The sequence below is a fragment of the Necator americanus genome, chromosome III (genome assembly GCF_031761385.1).
Source record: "Necator americanus strain Aroian chromosome III, whole genome shotgun sequence".
Lineage (NCBI taxonomy): Eukaryota > Metazoa > Nematoda > Chromadorea > Rhabditida > Ancylostomatidae > Necator > Necator americanus.
In genome coordinates, this window is record NC_087373.1 from 40,016,915 (window position 1) to 40,034,334 (window position 17,420).

Below are 17,420 nucleotides of genomic sequence, written 5' to 3' on the forward strand. Positions count from 1 at the left end.
AGAGACTTGCATTTTCTCCACTGCATGCGAGGATTTTTTCTAGCCATAAAATAAATGAAAAAAGGAGATTCCTGGCAAAGTCTGGCTCTTTTTTTTTGAATTAGGAAAAAAAAGACGAGACACAGGAACAGCATAGGATTTCGCCTAGGATGGGAAGAATCAATGCTCAAGTGTACTCTGAAACTGCTCAGAGCTGATTACGCAGCGAATCGTTGAGGAGCGCGGAGAGTTTCCTCGAATAGGAGGCAAATACACACTTAATATCAAACGTCATCAAATCTAACCAAAACGAAAAAAGAGTGGAAACTGAGCCGACCAATCGAAGAAAAATTCTTAACGAGTAGAAATTTCCCCGGTTTCAGAAGCAGCTCTTACTCAGAATCGATCGGATTAGAGCGAATAATTTGAGTATTCACAGAATCGATAGCGCAAGGATCGCCGGGGGATGTTAACGGGTTGCAAGCAACCCATAGCGTCACACAAACATTTACGTATGCTTCGTTGAGATAATAAGAGAATTAGATTCATGCACTAAACACTGACATCATTTTAATAAGGAAGACAAGATGTCCAGGTATCCATAGATGTGCACACAAATCAATATCCTCTCCTAGAATATGCGATATCATCGGAAACATATCGCACGTATGACGGACGCACGTCACTCCTCATGTGAATAGTTGATTCTAACTGGAAAAACCTTAAATTTTTCCTATCGGGTAGGAGTGCTATAAAGGAAAAAAAATGAAGCAATGGCTACGCTTTTTGAGGAAAAAATAAAAATTATCCTGATGTAAATCTACAAAACAGCGGCGGCAAAATCCTGAAGTCCTAAATTATATAAATAAATAAATTTTAATTTGAATATAAATTTAAATATCAAAAAATCGCGGATATAAAACATGGGACCCCTACCAATATTATCCTATCAAGATATAGCTTATTTCCAACTATTTTTCTTGGGAAAATCCCAAAGTGAGACTCAGGCTGTGATTATCCTGGTTAAAGAAGCTATAGAAAATTAATATATACTTCTTTTAAAAGAGATTTTATAATGATTTGCATGCGAAATGACGTCAAAATCTCAAAAACCCAAGGAATTATGCGGAACATTCTTATTTTCAGTAAGAAAAATCCATTATTCCCAAACTTTCCGCTGGAGTTCTGAATCGCAAGAGATTCGACGAAGCACAAGAGAAATATTTCTAGAAAAAAGTTAGAAACTAAAAGAAAAGAGATGTTATTTGATCTACATGTGCACTAATCATGTATTAGCTATAATTGCTCAACGGAATTTTTTTTTCAGGAAAATTTTTGGAGACACGACGTCAAGGTTAAGAATGTTAGGAACTTTTTTCGCCGGATTTTTCCGCAGATATTAAGTATATAGTGTTCGGAATCGTTCAGCACAACAAAAATACGTGAACAACATCGAAACCAGAAGAAAAATCGCCTTTTTGATGAAAATTTCAAGTGAAAAGTACGCATTGGTACGGCTGAGGAGGATTTGTGAGTTTTTCCATTGAAATAAACTACAATCCATCTTGGTGGATCTGGATTTGACCTGATACAGGAAATGGACCTTTCCTAACCTCTTTCCTAATTTTTTAAAAACCTCTTTTCCATTTGTATTTGTGTTGGAGGATTCTGCGACTAACTTTACGTTTCCATTGTGGAAAAAAATTATCACTACAAAATGAAACGTTGTGAACATTATTTCGATTACGGAAAAATTTTGCACTTTTCAGTAGCTAGGCAATGACATGAATTTTAACGAGAGAGAGAGGGAGAGAGGGGAATGAGGAAAAAAAGCGCTGTGAACGAATCGTTTCTTGCAGTGACTAGAATTGAGGTTTCTCTTCGTTGATTACCACCCTTCAACAGAGGAAGAACATTCCCGAAGAGTACAATGTGAGTCAGCGAACGTTCATTGCGGCTGTGGCTGCTCTCGGGAAAATTTTCCGTTGGCTCTGGAAAAATATGGACGTTTCCTTTTTTTTGCTCACGATTCCATGTATTTTCAGTGATGTGAAATCTGAAAAAATTCTGCTGCTCGACGAAAACATCCGATCAGTTGAGAATTGTGCTTATCGCATAAAACATTAGGGACTAAAATTAGAATTAACTAAAATAATTTAATTTAATTAACTGAAATTAGTGCTATTTATCGTGTAATTTTCTGACGATTAATGGTAATTAGGACATTGCAGCCTGAATTTTGCAGTGAACCCCATAGAGACTTCGAATTAAGGAGGGAAAATCCTTGGAATGCGATGGATCAAGCGTCAAAAAATGTTACATGAAAGTAGAATGTGTAAAGCAATGAAATATGTAAAATTATATTTATCTTGGCCCATTCTATGTACTTCCAGAAATTTCTACACAACACATTTTTTCAACATCATCGACAGAAAAGTTTCACTTGTCTTTTGAAGATCAGCAATGCAAAACCCTGGAAAACGATGTATTTCTGAGAATTTAGGAGGTTTTATAGCTCAGAAGAAGATTGGGCGCTAAGTTTTCTGCTTATTACATAAAATCTTTAGGATCCCTCAGGGAAAACAAGGGCAGAAGAGGTCTTTTGTGGAGAATTTCGAAAAAACCGGACAGAAGAGGTTATTTTGTGGGAAATTCCGAAAAAAAAACATCCACAATGGCTAGAAATATTCATTCGGAAAGAAAAACACCGCAAAGTATGTATCACTGAAATGAATAAATTATTACAGCCTTAAAGACACTAAGGACAAAATATTGATGTTAAGGATATTTCTGTATTTTTACGTTTTCCTCTTTTCCTCTAGTCGAAAATCATTGTCGTTATTTGACCTGCTTTTCACGGTTTTCCAAAATTCCTTAATATTTTTCTTGAGCAGCCAATCAATCAGCTTGATTAAACCCGAAATTTTCTCCGTAGCGGTTACGGTAGAACTCACAATCAACAACGATTTCCCTAATTCTTTATTGTAACAATGCTATTCCTGCTTTCAAAAATAAAATATGAACTATTTCGTGTCTTTGGAAATGAATTTCTCCTTAACAACAACTATTCACAGCTCGTTGATAGTGGATATTTTTCAGGAGGGTAAAAAGTGCGACAGTGCAAATTTTCAACGGGTTAATTTAAAGGACGGAATGACTTCATCAGATGGAAAACGTCCGGAAGAAAACAACGAACACTGTGACGCGTTGGAACTGCTCAGCACTACAAGTAACTCACGAGAAATTTCGGCGAAAAAAAATCCAGAAAATAAACTGTCTTAGAAGTCGCGGAACTCTAAGCGCTATGTGAAAAAAAAATGCGCTATGCTAGAAAAAAAAGTGGGAAAAATGTGTGAATTAACGAATGTTTAGGATTTTCAATGGAACTGAAACGTTTCCGTGAACACATTAGACGGGAAAATGTTGTGTTAGATTTCTCTCCTCTCTAACAGGGTGCTGGTAGCAAAAAAAAAAGCGGAAAGGGAAGGTTGCTCGAATTTCGTGGATGGTGATGAGTGCGACGAGTAATGTGAGATCGGACAGCGATTTGCTGACGTTGTGTCCAGAGCAGGCAGCGCATAGCCAGAGTTTCTCATCCAGAAATTCAGAAAGAAATTAGACGAGAAGAACGAAAAGAATGGAAATAATTACTGAGAATGATGTGAAAAATATTTGCCAGCGTCGTTGGTTTTTTTTTTTTTGAAAATAAATCCCTCTTATTCAGTGAAAAAATCGAATCCTGCAGAGATATGAAAAACAACCATAACTATTATCGCTTTTCGATAAGAAAACAAGAGGGAAATCGAGGAATAAATCCGTAATGGACATTGGAGACTCGGAAAAAGCATGTTTCTAACGAGCAGAAGAGGACTGGATTTTTTTTTCTGAGCACATAGCATGGGAAAAATGTAATCACCGAACTTCGCTTCGGAAATGGCGAACATGGCCCGAAGGGATTTTTGCTCACGTTCCCGCCGCCGTCGCTGCTGCTGCTCTCGCTCATTCTCTTTCACTTATTCTGGAACGGAAGGCGATATTCACCGTACGTAATGCGATATCTCAAGGACACCACCACCACAATCATAAAGAACTTTCCACATTCGGGCATACAGCCAAATAGTATTGGATTTGGGGTTTCTTTCTTTTTTTTTTGCTCGCTCGCTAGAAAAATAATCAAAATCATACGGGAATTCGGGATTTGAACTGCACTTGAAGCGTCTGCATGTTTTGGAAGCGCTGCCAGCAGCACATGCGGAATCCATTATCATTTCTGGAGAAGAAAAAAGCAGGCAGACGAGAGGAAATAAATAGTGGGGCAAATCCAATATATCCGGATCATACACACACAATCATCAATCACAATCTGTACAGCATTTATGTAGAAAAGTTATAGAATGTATCTGTTTTTTCTTCTTCGCTCACGAAATTGAATCCTAGAAATTTAAAGAAAAAGAAACGAAGCGAAGCGTAGATGCACGCGTGTGAAAGTTAAACTAAAGAGTAAAGCATTGCATGAAATGCTGCTTTCGTGCGTGTTGAATCCATAAAATTTCAAGGTATCCGGAAATTATCGCCACCAATTTATGGGATTCTTGAAAGAGATGACAATAGGTAGGTTTCTACTGAAATATCGGAAGCTTTTTCGCTTAAACAACACTCTCAACGGACATAAAGCTCGAAAAAATTCAGATTTCTCTCAGAATCTTCTGGAATCTTTTAGAATTAAAGATCAGGTGTCCAGGATTGTGTGCCTAGGTGCGTTGTTTGTGTTTACGTTTACGGTTTACGACGTTAATTTGAAGCTTAGCCTAGGAGTAGTCAAATTAAGTTTATTTAGTCGAATAAAGAATCCAGAAATTGAAACTAAGTAGTCCAGTTTATTTAATTTTCATATTATCCCAGGAAAGTTACAAAATATATTCTCACATTTTCTGAAAATTTTACATCTTTTTCTAAAAAGGACAGACACAATGCATTTATAAAAACAGTATGTCCTAGCTCTTGGATTTTTATTTGGAACTTTCTCTAAATTCCTGAAATAGATAGAAAAATGTCTTCCGTTCCCTTGAGTCTCCTCTCAATCCCTTCCTTTAGGCACGTAAATCCCACATTTATGTCCATTATAGAAATCAGAGTTCTTCCAAGAAAGTTCAAATAGAACATGAGATTCCGGACAAGGAACTGTTGATGGATTTTTGTCCCTATATTTTTTTTCTCTTCACAAGGTCCCAGTAATCGAAGTCCAATCCTCGCATAGCAGCAAGTACATAAGTAAAATCCTGGGAGATCGAAATGGCGCAGTTAACGCAGCCGCGCTCTCCTCAAACGGTATTCGAATTAGTTGGAAGGGGGAAAAAGAAGGAGGCAGCTATGGAAGCGATGAGGGAGCGAGTATAAAGTAGGAAAGGGCACATTTTTTCTCACTCAGCGAAGACATGAGCATCATTTTCAAACTACATAGACGCCGCTCACGAATAAATTGTAACTCATGCGGATCTCATGGAAATTGTTCGAAAACGAGGCAGATCAGTGAAGGAGGAGGTGGAAGGCCTGGGGCAGAATTTCCCGGAGCTCAACAAGCTATAAGCCGTAAGAACTGGAGCTGAACTTGAGGAGGGAGATTCTTGGAATCTTCCAGAAACAGAAGACTAAATCCGAAGAATCGATGGTGCTATCGACGATAAATGTAGACGTATGTATGTATGTACGCCCGTCCATAACCCTTACATACAAGAAAAACTAATAAAATGGATGGTTAGCAGCTATGATGAGCCTGAGGCGAGTTTATTTTCGTGCTCCCAATCTGCAGAATCGGCACAAAAGGGGAAATGAAGGAATCATCTTAGCAAATACGAGCGACTCTCTCTCCCTCAACCTCTTCCTCTCCCTCTCAGCTCATTCTCACTCTCATTCGTTAGAGCTGTGCGCTCATTAGCCGTTGAAGAGGAGCACGTGAATCGATGCTCATCAAACTCAATGGAGTAGAACTGAGGTGGAGAGACACACGGAAAGAGGTAAACAGACTACTTCCCGAGAACAATTACTTTACCTTAAGGGTCAGTTGACTTCCTAAATTCCCTTTTTTCCCCGATCAGACTTTCAAATAGACTACGGTCAATCAAAAATTGGTCAGGATAAGATGGACCGTCGAGGAGAACCTTGGCAAGGAGCATTATGCACTTCCACAGGAACTAGTTAGTAATTTAACAGCACAGGAAAAAAAAAGACAAAAATTTAAGTAAACCACGAGGAAAATTTAGAAGAAAACGGAGAATCGCGAGCCTCTTTCAAAGAAATATTCATTTTTACCCAATATAGTTGGGAAGACGGGGCAAGATCTTTGCAAAGGCATAAAATCCGCAAAGAAAAAGTCGTACACAAACCATCCATTGCCTGTGGTAGAACCGAAAGGAGAAAAAAAAAACGCATGCAAGCGACGTGGCGTCGTGTTCCTGCTCTTGCATTTTCTCTCAAACAACACAGCTTGCAGATGGATATTTTTTCCAGTTCTGTTTAGTGTTAAATAGTTCCTCATTTTATAGCCTTACAAATGTTTCGTGCGTCAGCAACGCACGACAGCTGATCCTTTCAGGCAAAAAGTACGAGTGACCGCCGCCGCCGCCGGAAAACTCGGCCATCGATGAACAAACAAACACTGTAGGTGCATGAAAAAAATATTCGGCGTGATTTTGAGGAGAAGAAAAGCCGGAAAATAACTTATTATGGTTATGCGCAGTCAATTAGGTGTGTAGAAGTTCCCATGTCCAAGAATAACTAAACTAAGAGTTAAAAAAGTTCAAAATTTCAAATTCAGAGTCTCAACCAATCTAGACATTTTTGACGATGCAATTTGTGTGAGAGAGACACAAAATGTCATTAAATGGAAAATTTTGCATTCTCTCAATATTTTCGACGTGGAAAGGACGTGCAACGACGTCATCTGATGCAATTTTGAACGTGGCGGTGGTGGTGGTGGCGTCTTCCATCTTTTCGTCCCAACATCAGCACATGTGCAATTAGAGTCGTTGTTTTTCAACGGCTTAAAAACATTATTTTCAAGGAGCCGCCGGCCGGCAGAATGGAGAACAGAGTAGAACGGAACGGAGAACGAGGAGGAAGATGATGAGGAATGAGGAGAAAAAGGAGATTTTTCACTCACATCACATTAGCTGGGCAACAACGAAAACAATGCCCAGCTTACTACGTACGTACCACATCAACGTACGTCGACACACCACCAACAACAACAACTATTTTGCAGTAATTTTCTTCCAGAATCGATGGATGGAGCCTAGTAATATCTTCACATGTGGGGAAACGTGCACGTTTACGGAATGAATGAACCTCTATGGATAGCTTAGATGTATATAGAGATTTCTGGATTGGGAAAATAGTTCTCTAATGGGATTCGTATGTGGAGATCACGTAATAATTCCAGTCGGTTAACGGAACTGGAAGCGTTTCAGATAAGGGGAGAGGTGAAAATTGCTGGGGAAAAAAATGTCAACGAAGCGCTCGGAATCTGAATCCGATCTTAGGTGAGCAGTTTTTTGAGTTCATACTCGAGAAATATGTGATGTAGGTGAGGAGGATGGAGGATGGAGGTGAATCTGAGGCCGCCGCAGCGAACTGATGACGAGGTGATGTGGAATAGGATTAGCCGAGTGACACTTTCTGCCTCTACTGCTCAGATATCATGGATACTAAAAACAAATTGAATACGACATTGCATTTCCATATGAGAAGCGAAAAGTTATTCTTTCATCGTTCTCCTCCTCTTCTTTCTCCTCTTCCTCCTCCCCGTCCTCCTCCTCCTCTTCATCCCTCTCCTCCTCCTCCTTCTTCTCCTCCTCGCACCAATTTTTGTCGCGCTTTGCCGCATTGTTGCACTTCAATGCGACTATAATGTCGTGTTACGTATGCAGTCCAGTCCAAGCAGGCAGGCAGTCCAACCTCCTCCGATCCATGATTGAACAATCCACAAAATTGGCGGAACTGCAATTTTCTCCATTCTTTTGACAAATGTTGCAAATCGTGACGTCAACGTGTGTGTGTGTGTGCGCGTATGTATGAGCTCATATGCTTACAGAACAAAACCCCGAGGAGACGTAAGCAATCAAAAGTCGAATCCCACGTTCCATAATTATCTGGATCTCAATGTTTTCAACGCGAGATTCAGAATGCGTTACAAAGCAGCAGGAAGTCGAAACCTCAACCGCTTATTCTTAGATCCAGAAAATGAGTTTCAAATGAAGGTAGTTCGGGAGGTAACCATAGAAAGAATGTTTGAATTCATCCTTATTTCCCGCCCTGACAAAATCTTTCACTTAGAGCGGCTCTTTTTTTACTCGGATACTCATCATAATTTCTCACTTCAGTGCAGCGAGAGCAGAGAAAACTTTAGGAAAACGAGCGATTTTTCATAGATCATCAATAATCAATATAGGCTGGTAAGGTCTTTCAGGAATAGCCAAGGATCTATTTTTTTGCTTCCTATAGGTTGTGTAGAGCTATAGGAGTCTCAGGCTCACGTCAAATCTCTTTCAACTTCCTAGAATGGTTGCGGATAATACCTAGACCTCAAACTTAGATATAAAAAAAATTACTCGTAAAAATTTAATTATTACAAATTTTTGAACATTCTCCAGTTTTTAACGTAGAGGACAGGATCTAATAATTCTCAAATAATTCCAGAACGTTTTGAGAGTAGCACAAAACAGACATCGGCTGAATTTCTACATAACACTTCCGCTTCTCAGTAAAAATTTCCATTCGCTTCCATTCGTTTCCTTTCGAATTTCTTTAGCGAAATTCGTTTCGCAGAACCAGTGCACTTCTCTTCGAATCCAGGAAAATTGCTGCCGGAGAGACGTATTCTTTTTAAAAAAATAAAATAAACATAAATAATGTCAAAGTACACTGATATTATGATTTGACATTACGTCACCGTTACGCAAGCGGATAATAGCATATTCTGGAAAAATCCATAGGTGTGTATTCATCAGAAGAATGGAAAAAATCAGTGTTCAGTGCGTTTTTTCCCTGAACGCGTATTGAAGAGTGCAGAACTATGCGGAGAAAGCCGCAGGGCTACGCACATCTATCAGAAATTCGACTTTAGCACACAAGTTAACCGATAGGCGTTTTTTCCCCTATCCGCACGTTCTGGATTGATGAGAAAAGCATTCATTGTGTATTGATCGTTTCCCGACTGCTCTGGCCGAAGAATTTCATGAAATTTCTCAAGAATTTAAATAAAATTTCGAAAGTGTTCAACTATGCAACGAAGGCAACCAACGAAGTGAGCGTACGGTAGCGGATCGAAGAAATTTCGTTGGAACGAAGAAGAAAAGTTGCTCCAGCGGTTAGCGGTTAGTGGAAAGTCGAAGAAAGCACCAAAATCTAATTTTCGACTACGTGGAAAAAAATGGGAATTCGATGGGGAACACGGGGGAAAAAAGGAGAGAGAAGAATTCTTACAAGATCCACTCAAGGCGGCTATAACTCTAAGGGTCAGGATAATGGTGGTTAACTGATGGGAACGACGAAACTAACTCATTACAAGGAATACGGCCGCTCGGAGCAGCAGTCAACAAGTGCTCTTTACGACTTTTCGACGAGCGCACATGCGCGCGCGCGGAATCGCTTAAAACAATGATGGGTGGCCGACGCGAACACGAACGAATTACTTTTGAGTCGTTGCCAAAAATTAGTGCTGGTGCTGATGATGAACACCGAGTCGTTCCGTCCTTCGCCTATTCCACCTAATGAGCTTCGCCTAAAAGCTGCCCACGTATCCAGGAATCCGTTGTCGTCGTTGATCCGGGGGGAACAAAACTCTTCGGAATCGTCCTTAGAGGCTGAGATCGGCATTAGACCTCTTATGTTTTCTTAAAGGTCATGACTGAAGTTCCATACCGCAGCTGGAAACCCTCCTGGAAGAAAATACGAGAGAAACGTAACTGCTCCAATATTTGATCCATATTGATTCTTACGTTACTCCCTCTAGACCTAAGAAAATACGGAAATTCTAGTGAAAACATTCTGGATGAGAATATAACGCGGTCAAGTCATCTCCTATGGCAATAATTCAGATTGGATAAGATAATTTGTGTAAAATTTGAAATTTTTTTTTTTAAATTCGAAGGCAGGGGAACAGATTCATTGTTGAAATCAGCGCTATGACTCTTTCCGTGCACCAAAGAAAGTAATTAATCAGAGCTCCATTGCCATTTTTTAACATGGTCCCAGCGAGAAACGAGAATACCAACAGTGTCATACGGTAGATACAGACTGCCCGTGGACGAGTTGCCTCGTTATCAGTCATCTTTAACAAACAGAATCTGCAGGTAACAAATTCGATGAGAGTTAAAAAATATGCATAGATATGCAGAAAAGGAGGTTCTGTTTTCTTCTGGATTGTGGACGAGTTGCAGCCGAGTGAGTGTCGCTGACGTCCATCACATATCCCAGAAATTTCCTAGAAACCAGACATAGTCACTCAAACTTAATCGAATGAGGAAATCTTGGAGATCCTTGTTTACAAAAAAAAATGAGGAGAGAAATCTTGAAAATAGGTGCAGTTCCATTTTCAGAATTTTCTATGACAATTTATTCTTTCGAATCGCTATCGCAGTCGTTTTTTTCCCATCGAGCGACATCGAGAACGACGGCGAGCGAGGAGATAAGCGACTCCGAAAAATCCTTGCATCACCAAACTTCCATATAAAACCGTTGACGTCAGCCGGATGCACTTCGATGACGATGAAAATGACGATTTCCGCTACCCGACAGTGAATATTCGTCCACCAATCATCGCGCGATCAGCAGACGCAGCGATTTTCCTGATTATCAGGATTTTACAATCCACATTCCGTAATAAGAAGGCAGGAAGAGAGGAATTTGTTCTGGATGCGTAAACGACGAGACCTCTGCATCGAAAAACAATTACAATCTCTACACGCCTCATAATTAGAGAGGAAAATTTTTCATGGATGTGAGATCAAATGTGACCCGTGAGAAAGCACATAACATTTGGAAAGCTTTGAAGTTTTGGGTTCAACTAAAGAAATCCAGGAATTCCACGTCCCGCGTTTATCGACATGAACCATAAACAATATAAACAAACAACAAATAAACAACATGGATCACATCCGTGAATGGCTCATTTATTCGATGAGATTATTGCAACTCGAGGAAGACATCGTCGAATATTTACGGCTGAAGAGACGGATTCATTGGAGACAAGTTACATCTTCATAAACATCATGGATTACATCCACAGAGCTGGAGTAAAAACAGGGCGTTCAGCGACGACGACAAATAAACAGAACGTTTAGAGCGATTCCTGAAGCAGTCACTCCCTTGATGTAGTTTCCCCGTCGTCCCTACATCCACAAACTTGCACGATTTTCTGAGCACCGTAACGTGTGCGTTCACTACGGGACCGAGATCGACTACCGTCGTTTTTTCTCTCAAAGAAACATCACTGGATACTCTGGATATGTTGTCGAATGAAAAAGGAAACCTTGGCAAAACAGATTGGATTCGCATTCCTCCGAGGGGAAAAAATGAATATTTCTGAATATTTCTGTTCCTGCTCTTAGCCGCAGCCGCATGTGCTGTTGTTGAAAAATCAATAATACTCAAAGACCTCTCCCTCAGGCATTTCTCAAACATCCAGACGGGGACAGATGCATGCATCACAAGCATTTACATTACCATTAAGCTAATGAAGTTACTGCGCAGCCAGCATCAATAATGCTACCTCAAACTCAATGAGATGAAAAATTGCGGCGATGATATGGTTAATGGTGGAAACTGGCTCCACACACCGAGAGAGAAAAATAACGGTTCCAGAGAAACAAATCCGAGAGAAACAAATGTGGTAAAAATTCCCGCAAAGAAAGCATTTTTCACGGGAATTTTTACCACATTTTCCACAAACTTAAGGAGCTTAAGGTTTGTTGTTTGTGAGGCTTTAAACACAAAAAAAACATTTTTGACGTATTTATTATACTATTAATTTTTGACGTATTTACTTATTTATTTAAATTTGTAATATTTTTTAGACATATAATATAATGTAATAATGCAAAGAGGAGAAGAAAAGAGCAACATTTTTTGAGTAGATGACACTTCAAACAGTTTATTATTCAATTTATCCGAGATTTTTAAACTGATTTGATCTACCGCTGTACAATATTTGATTGGATTTCCATAGCTATAAAAACAAAAAAAAACTACGTGATTACGGGAAATAAATTGGTACCGTACGTAAAAAGGTTAGTTGGCCACAATCCAACGTAAAATGCTTTGTTGCTAAGCTAAGTACACCTCTCCCGCCTTTTTTTTTTGTCCTGAAGCTAAGAAGCAAGCTGAAAAAAAAGGAAGCTTTCCGAGAAAAAACCTAAGAATCTTTTCAAAGATTTTTTTCTGCCAATTTTTGCTCAATTTTAAAATAAAAACATTTTTAACCTCCTCGCTATAAGAGAAGAGTAGTAGTAGTAAAAAAGGAATATCGAAGATCAACGGAAAAAAAAGATGAACTATTTTTCTCCATAAATATATCATTTTCCGAATTTTCACATGGAATGCACGAGAAACATCAAAATTCATAGCAATTAAAATTTTATAAATTTCATAAATTAGAATGCTTAGAAACCGCTTTGGAATAAAATGTAAATGTTTTCGAGTGCGATAAGAAAGTGAGCATGGTTACGGTACAAATCCATCGTCGCTGACGGTATCAAAGCAGGTCTACAGATTAGTTTTTTCTGGAAGAAAAAATAATTTTGTGTGTATAAATAGAAAAAAATGACTTCTATTCAATTTTTACAGCATAGAAACGCATATGTAAATAAAGAAAACAAACAAATCTAATAAGAACGAACAAATATCAATATTAAAGGCCGCCTATGAAATGACGAACAAAAACTCATCATCTCACTCTAATATTGATATTTAATTAGAGCCTAAAAAGCCAGATTATGGTTGTTTACAAATATTTTTTTTTTGGAATGAAACTGCATTCAAACGTCGAGAAATACGAGCTAAACGACACCGAAAGCAATAAGCTGCCAAGGGTGGAAAAATTCTAAAAAAGAAATGAGTTTAGTTTTATTCTTTTACCAGAAAAATATTGTTGAAACTAAAAAATCCGCTAACTAATGTTTTCTTGATGCTCTGGATGACAAACGTTATCCAGAGGATTACATTATGCACAATAAAAGAACTAAGAACCACACCACCGTAGTCCTCAATCCTTCGAAGTTCCTGTGCCTGCACTTCACAGCTTATTTATAATGTGTACTTATCCAAAAACAGCCTGATCCATAAATCAGAATTTCGCCGCCCATTTTCCGGACGAGGAAAAAAAACACGAACGAATGTGCGGGATCGGAGCGCCGAGCAGGCCGGCTCTACATCTGCTACATGCTGCTGACGGAGCGGACGGACGTCGCACGGACGGGCGAAGCGAAGCGAGAGCAGCAGCAGCGGCGGCGGCGGCGCGACGATGCCGTCGGGCACGGAGGACGGGGTCCAATTTACGGGGGGGAACGCGGGGCAGAGTGAATTATATCGAGCCCCTCGAGTCTCTGCAGTCAATATCAGCAGCACCGACCACACAAGCACATATTATCGTCTTTTAGCGTTTTTTTCCCCCTCATCCTGCTATTTTGCCTAGCTGCTCGACTTCTTCCCGGGGACACATCCAGAAATGACCGCCTAGAGCCTGTTAAAGGAAAAGATTCATGAGCGAGACGGTTTTTCTATGGTCTTCGACACGAAAATGGGATTTTTTGGAAGTATTTTCGATTGTTCGCTGAGAATTTTGAAATGACATAACAGAAACTGCAGAGGGATATGTCGAAAAATTCTCATGAAAAAGAAAACAAATTCCAGAAACCGGAAATTAGAATCGAGAAACATCGACTACTATCTATCGGCTTTTCATTGCTCATCTCCTATCCATAACCGTTTTTTTCCCGTCGACAATTGTCCTCTTGCACACATAATTTTATGTAAGGGTTTTCTAAAATTCAATTTATCCAAGCGGTGCACTCGATGAAAACACACCCTGAAGCTGAATTACGGTATCCGAAGCTTTTTAACTAACGGGAATCATATGTTCACTTGGTAACTGAGAAAAGTCTCGAGATTGCTGCTGTTATGTGAATGAATGAACAAGTGGATAAGAACTGAAGTTGACGTGATGTGTAATTGCGGACACTTGAAACAGCTACGCAAAAAAAACCCAAAGGAAACCACCGTTATAGCTCATCGGGGAGTTTTAGCATAGCCATCAAGTTTGCGACGAGTCCATGCACGAGTCGTTTCATGATTGCGGACGGGACGGGGACGTGCACAAAGTCGTTGCAATCAACTCGTTACTAATAGCAGCACGTCAAGAATCCCCGAAACGACGATTTGGAGAAAAAAAACCCGGATGAAAAACCCGCATCGAGTGCATGTAAAACGTTTCTAAAACGGCTCTTGTTGGTTCCATGGAGATAAAGTAGCAAATCCACGAAAAAAGAACAAAAACACAACGATAACACACCAAAGACACTATAGAAAATTTCTTAAAGCGATAAAAATAATTTTCTGACTTTTTCAAGAGTTCAAAATTTCACCATCTTCTGAATGGAAAATGCGCTAAAGTACGCGATCTTCTGGATGAAACTTCTGGATTTGCGACATTAACCCCTAGCGGCCACAGATATTTCATATATTAATTTTTTGTAAAGAAAAAAATGAGATAAAAAAGATTACTTTTCAAATAGCAAGTCTGGATTTAAACTAAGTGTAAGCTCTAAACTACGCCAGAAAAGGCATAACTTAGCGTAAGAACTGCGGAAAATTCCAGGAATGCATTTGCGAAAGAAAAAATTTGCGAAAGCGTAAGTGCAAATTCGGCGTCTACGGAAGACTAGGAGTCTACGAGGAGTCACGGACGGCATTTCTTCACCCTCACTCATCCGACTCCCTCTTCCCCTCCTACTTTTGCATGAGAAATTCACATAAATTCTTCGAAACGTCGACGACTCTTTTGCATATTTCACCACCGCGTTTCTCACCGCGAACGAACGAACCGCATCTGCTTGTGTCAGTTGTCCTTTTCACGCTCATTTTTCATGACTTCATACATGCCAACATACCTTTTCACCATACTCAACAAAATTCTAACAATAGATACCGTAAGGGAATTTTAAATCATTACACCATTTAAAATATAGATTATAGCAAGCTGATACAGTATTACTGAAACGATAAAAATATCTTCAGGAATGGAAAACGAAGCGAAAGAGGCATAGAAAGAGGGATAGAGCAGGATGTAATAGAATGAGGCTGAGGCTCTAGGCCTGACATAATTCTTCACGGTTCTTGTAGCTGCGCGTGCACTTTATTCTAGAATATAATTATGAATAACACATGAAGTCTTTATAAATTTATTCTGGGGCAAAGTATTCCGGAAAAATCTGCACTAAATCTACAGAAAGTATATGTACACACTATGTGCCTAGAGTCAAAGATCCGCCTTATCCTCGTTTTTTTCCTGCTGCCACCACCGTTAAGTGCGTCGAAGCGGAAGCGGCAGCGGGTAGTCGCCGTATCCGTTGGCGCTGACGTCGACGCCATCGTCACACCGCAATCGTGGAAAATTTCAGAGAAAAAAAATATATGCGTGTGCGTGTGTGTGGATTGCAGTAGAGTCCATTTTACCTAGGTAATCAATAGGAAGCAGTGTTGCGTGTGGATAAGGACCTATCCGCGATGTGAACTTTTTTCTATAGTGTCCCAGATTTGAGAAATATTCCTCACATCTATGCGTGCCTACCAACAATGGTATCCAAGGGAATCGGGTACGAAAAAATTCCGAATTGCAATACAGCCATTAAGAAAAATTCTCTTCTTTTGAAACGAGAAATGAAGAGAAATATTTCTAACCGGAGTAAGCACTCCTGTGTTTTCAAGGTGCATGGGAAATTTTCCACAGGAAAAAAGATGTAATCCAGGCAGTCACCAAGCTTTGAGCGTCGTTGAAGCCGAGGCAAACAACTATGTATGTAACTACAAGTGCACGTACCCTCATATTTAATTCAAATGGTTCTTCCGGATAGAATATGGATAAAAAATAGGAGAAAAGGCGCCCCAACTCCTCCAAGTTTTTCTGGGGAAATTCTGAAAAGCGGAAGACATGTCAAGGGATGAAGGTGAGGAAGAGGAACAGAACCTAACGGATGCTAATCTGGATCCGGTTGAAAGAACTTTTAACTTTTGATCCATAGCAACCAGCTACATGAAATGACGTCGTTAAACAAACCCAAAAACATTTTATGCGATCCACAATGACAACATTCCAAGCGTGCGGAACACTCTGAGAATCCATGTATTAAATTTTAGCATTAAATTCTTCGTAACAAAACACTAATGAGGTCGATGAGTGAGAAAAAATGGTGTGCTAGTGCGAGTCGAATGAGGCCAACACTCGGACAAGGCTCCGAGAGCGGAAAGAGCGCCGACTGGCACACGCATGACTGAATCTGTTGGTTGGTTTTCAGAGTGGAGAGAGCGCTGCTGCTGCTGTTGCCAAGCTTTCATCCAGAACAAGGAACGGGACATCGCATCCGGAAGGAAAAAAACGAGAAAAAACGAACGGACGATATTGTTTCCATGTTCAATGGGTTAATTAAATCATTGCCGCTTTGGTTCTGTCGAGGAATAACCGCACCCGCAAAACTTTTCCGGACCACTTCTTAATCGCTTGACAATGACACGATAGACTAATCTTAAGTTTTAAGGAATGTTCCAGGATTATTTTCGAGAACCTTCTGCAAAACCCGACAACGTTCTATAGAGCCTAAAACGAAAACATCATCATGATCCTTCGGTTACGCCCAGCGGCAACAACCGCCGGAGGTGGAGGTAAACCTATATCGGATTTGTTTGGGATCCTCGTTTGCTGCAAACACACGTAGCTATGGACAAACAGACGAATCCTCAAAAATTTTAATGTCGAATCGCTGGTAACTCCAGGAAACTGTTGAAAAACATTGTAAAATGTAATCGAAAGGTGGAAAATATCCACAATTGACTTAATCACAACGTTTTCGTATAAAAACGGCTCTTCCTGAAAGCGGAATCAAAAGAAAACAGCTACATTAATAGAGTAAACGATGTGAAAGAGGCTTCTAGACCTCTTTTCCTAAAAAAAAAAATGATGATGAATACATCGCTGAAATGAGTAGACGTACATAGTAATCTTGTCATACACGCATAGTACTCCAGAAAGCTCAACCATCCATACGAATCCCCCTAATCGTCGCTGAATTCTTCCGGAAAAATTAGAGAAATTTCTTGCGAAATTCTTGAGTAATGCAGAAATACATAGGTGAACATTATCGCGGTTAAAAATACGCACATCTGGAAGAAATATG

The 17,420-nt window shown here is 39.7% G+C and overlaps 2 protein-coding genes across 2 annotated transcripts in view; both read right to left on the reverse strand.

The window, feature by feature from the left end:
• Positions 1-7,682: 7,682 nt before the first annotated feature.
• On the reverse strand, positions 7,683-7,990 carry RB195_012416 (uncharacterized protein; the record flags this gene model as incomplete). Its single annotated transcript, XM_064194259.1, has 2 exons — positions 7,683-7,879; positions 7,933-7,990. 2 exons carry the CDS (start codon positions 7,988-7,990, stop codon positions 7,683-7,685), a joined length of 255 nt encoding a protein of 84 aa, XP_064051843.1.
• RB195_012417 (uncharacterized protein) overlaps positions 7,683-17,420 on the reverse strand; it is a gene marked incomplete at both ends in the record, with an annotated part of 60,417 nt that continues 50,679 nt past the window's right edge. The window contains one exon of the mRNA XM_064194260.1: positions 7,683-7,868. Within this exon, the coding sequence (XP_064051842.1) occupies positions 7,683-7,868 (186 nt within the window). The remainder of the gene's footprint in view (positions 7,869-17,420) is intronic.